Here is a 1,456-nt window from a genome sequence, read left to right as displayed (position 1 = left end):
GAGACCTGGAGGAGGGAGACTCTCCGGAGAGACACCCCCCCCCGGGCTTCCCTCAGCCCCTCCGAAATCTCAGCTGACTCAACCTGGACTCCTAATGCGGGTCTTAAGGGAGCTTAAAGGGGCATCTAGTCCACCTCTCCAGGCACAGTGAGAAAGGGGGACTGTGGTTCAGATTCATGGGAGGGGGCGAAAAATTAAGTCCACAAACCCCCCCGAACACCCCTCTAAAGCTGCAGCCCCCAAGACTGAAAATCTTCCCCTCCCTCGCCTTCTCCGCCTCTATTGGGAGGGATATTGGGGGGGGGGTCTGGGTTGCTCCTCCAAACTCCCCTTTAGTGAAGGGGGCTGGAGCCCCTCCCTTTGAGGTAGCCTTGGGGGCTGCAGGGGGGGTCTTTTGGGGAAGGGGACAGGAAAGAGGCCTTGAGAAGCATCCAAAGGCAGCTTGTGGGGCTGAAGATGGGGGGAGGGGGGAAAAGGGAAGGGGGGGCTTGAAGGGCGGGGAGAGCCTAGGAGCATGGGTGTGGGTATCCTTATTGTGGCCCCCTTCCCTTGTGCTCCCAAAAGGAAGAGGGAGAGAGGAGGTTGGATATTATTTTCCCTCCAGCCCAGAGGGGGGGTCTCTTCCCTCCCCCTATATTTCCTGCCGGTTTGGGAGGGGGGGCAAAGAGGGCCCACCGGGATCCAGCGTTCCCTGCAGACAGACGGAGGCCTGGACCGGCTGAACTTCTGCCTGCCTTTTTCTACCCTGGGGAGATGGAGGGGGGTCCCTCAGGAAGCTCTTTCCCCCCTCCCTCATTTTCCTCCCCCCTCCAGACCCCCACCAAGGGGGAAATCCCGCTGGGACCGACGGTTCCCCATCCCTCCTCCAGGGGGCGCCTTCCGGCAGTCCCTCGCGGCAGGTCTCCCATCACTCCGCCTTCCCGTCGCTCCGCCCCTCCTCTAGTAGCCGCTGGGAACGATGGGCCCTGGAGTCCCTCCTGAGGCCTTTCTTCTTTCTGCTCCACCCCCCCCCCCGCAGCCCATTTCCTGCACCAGGGGAAGTCCGAGTGCCATTTCTTCAACGGGACGCAGCGGGTGCGGTTTCTGGACCGAGACATCTACGACCGGCAGGAGATGGACTACTTCGACAGCGACCTCGGGAAATACGTGGCCGTCACTCCGTTGGTGCAGCCCGATGTGGACAAGTGGAACAGCGATAAGGCCCTCCTGCAGTACAAGAAGACCGGAGTGGATCGCTTCTGCCGACACAACTACGAGTGATACGTTTGGCCCTTTCCAGGGTGATTTGGGGAACCGGTGATGTACGATAGTCAGGCTGACTATCGGGCCTCGCACGCAGCTTAAGAAGACACGGACAACATCTTCCTTGGGTAAGGTGTGTAGAAGCAGGGGCGAAAGACCCCTTGAGTTCTTACGCACCTACTTTTATTCGAGTATAGCAGGTATGGGAGTGGTT

The 1,456-nt window shown here is 60.0% G+C and overlaps 1 protein-coding gene across 1 annotated transcript; it reads left to right on the top strand.

The window, feature by feature from the left end:
* Positions 1 to 813: 813 nt before the first annotated feature.
* LOC107302200 (HLA class II histocompatibility antigen, DRB1-4 beta chain-like) lies at positions 814 to 1,260 on the top strand (the record flags this gene model as incomplete). Its single annotated transcript, XM_015831311.1, has 2 exons — positions 814 to 899; positions 1,019 to 1,260. Coding segments are annotated over 2 exons (328 nt in total), but the record flags the coding sequence as incomplete, so codon positions are not given.
* Positions 1,261 to 1,456: the final 196 nt, after the last annotated feature.

This window comes from Protobothrops mucrosquamatus, unplaced genomic scaffold, assembly GCF_001527695.2.
Source record: "Protobothrops mucrosquamatus isolate PMUCROS unplaced genomic scaffold, P.Mucros_1.0 scaffold34597, whole genome shotgun sequence".
NCBI classification, from domain to species: domain Eukaryota; kingdom Metazoa; phylum Chordata; class Lepidosauria; order Squamata; family Viperidae; genus Protobothrops; species Protobothrops mucrosquamatus.
This window is presented reverse-complemented; position numbering and strand designations above follow the sequence as displayed.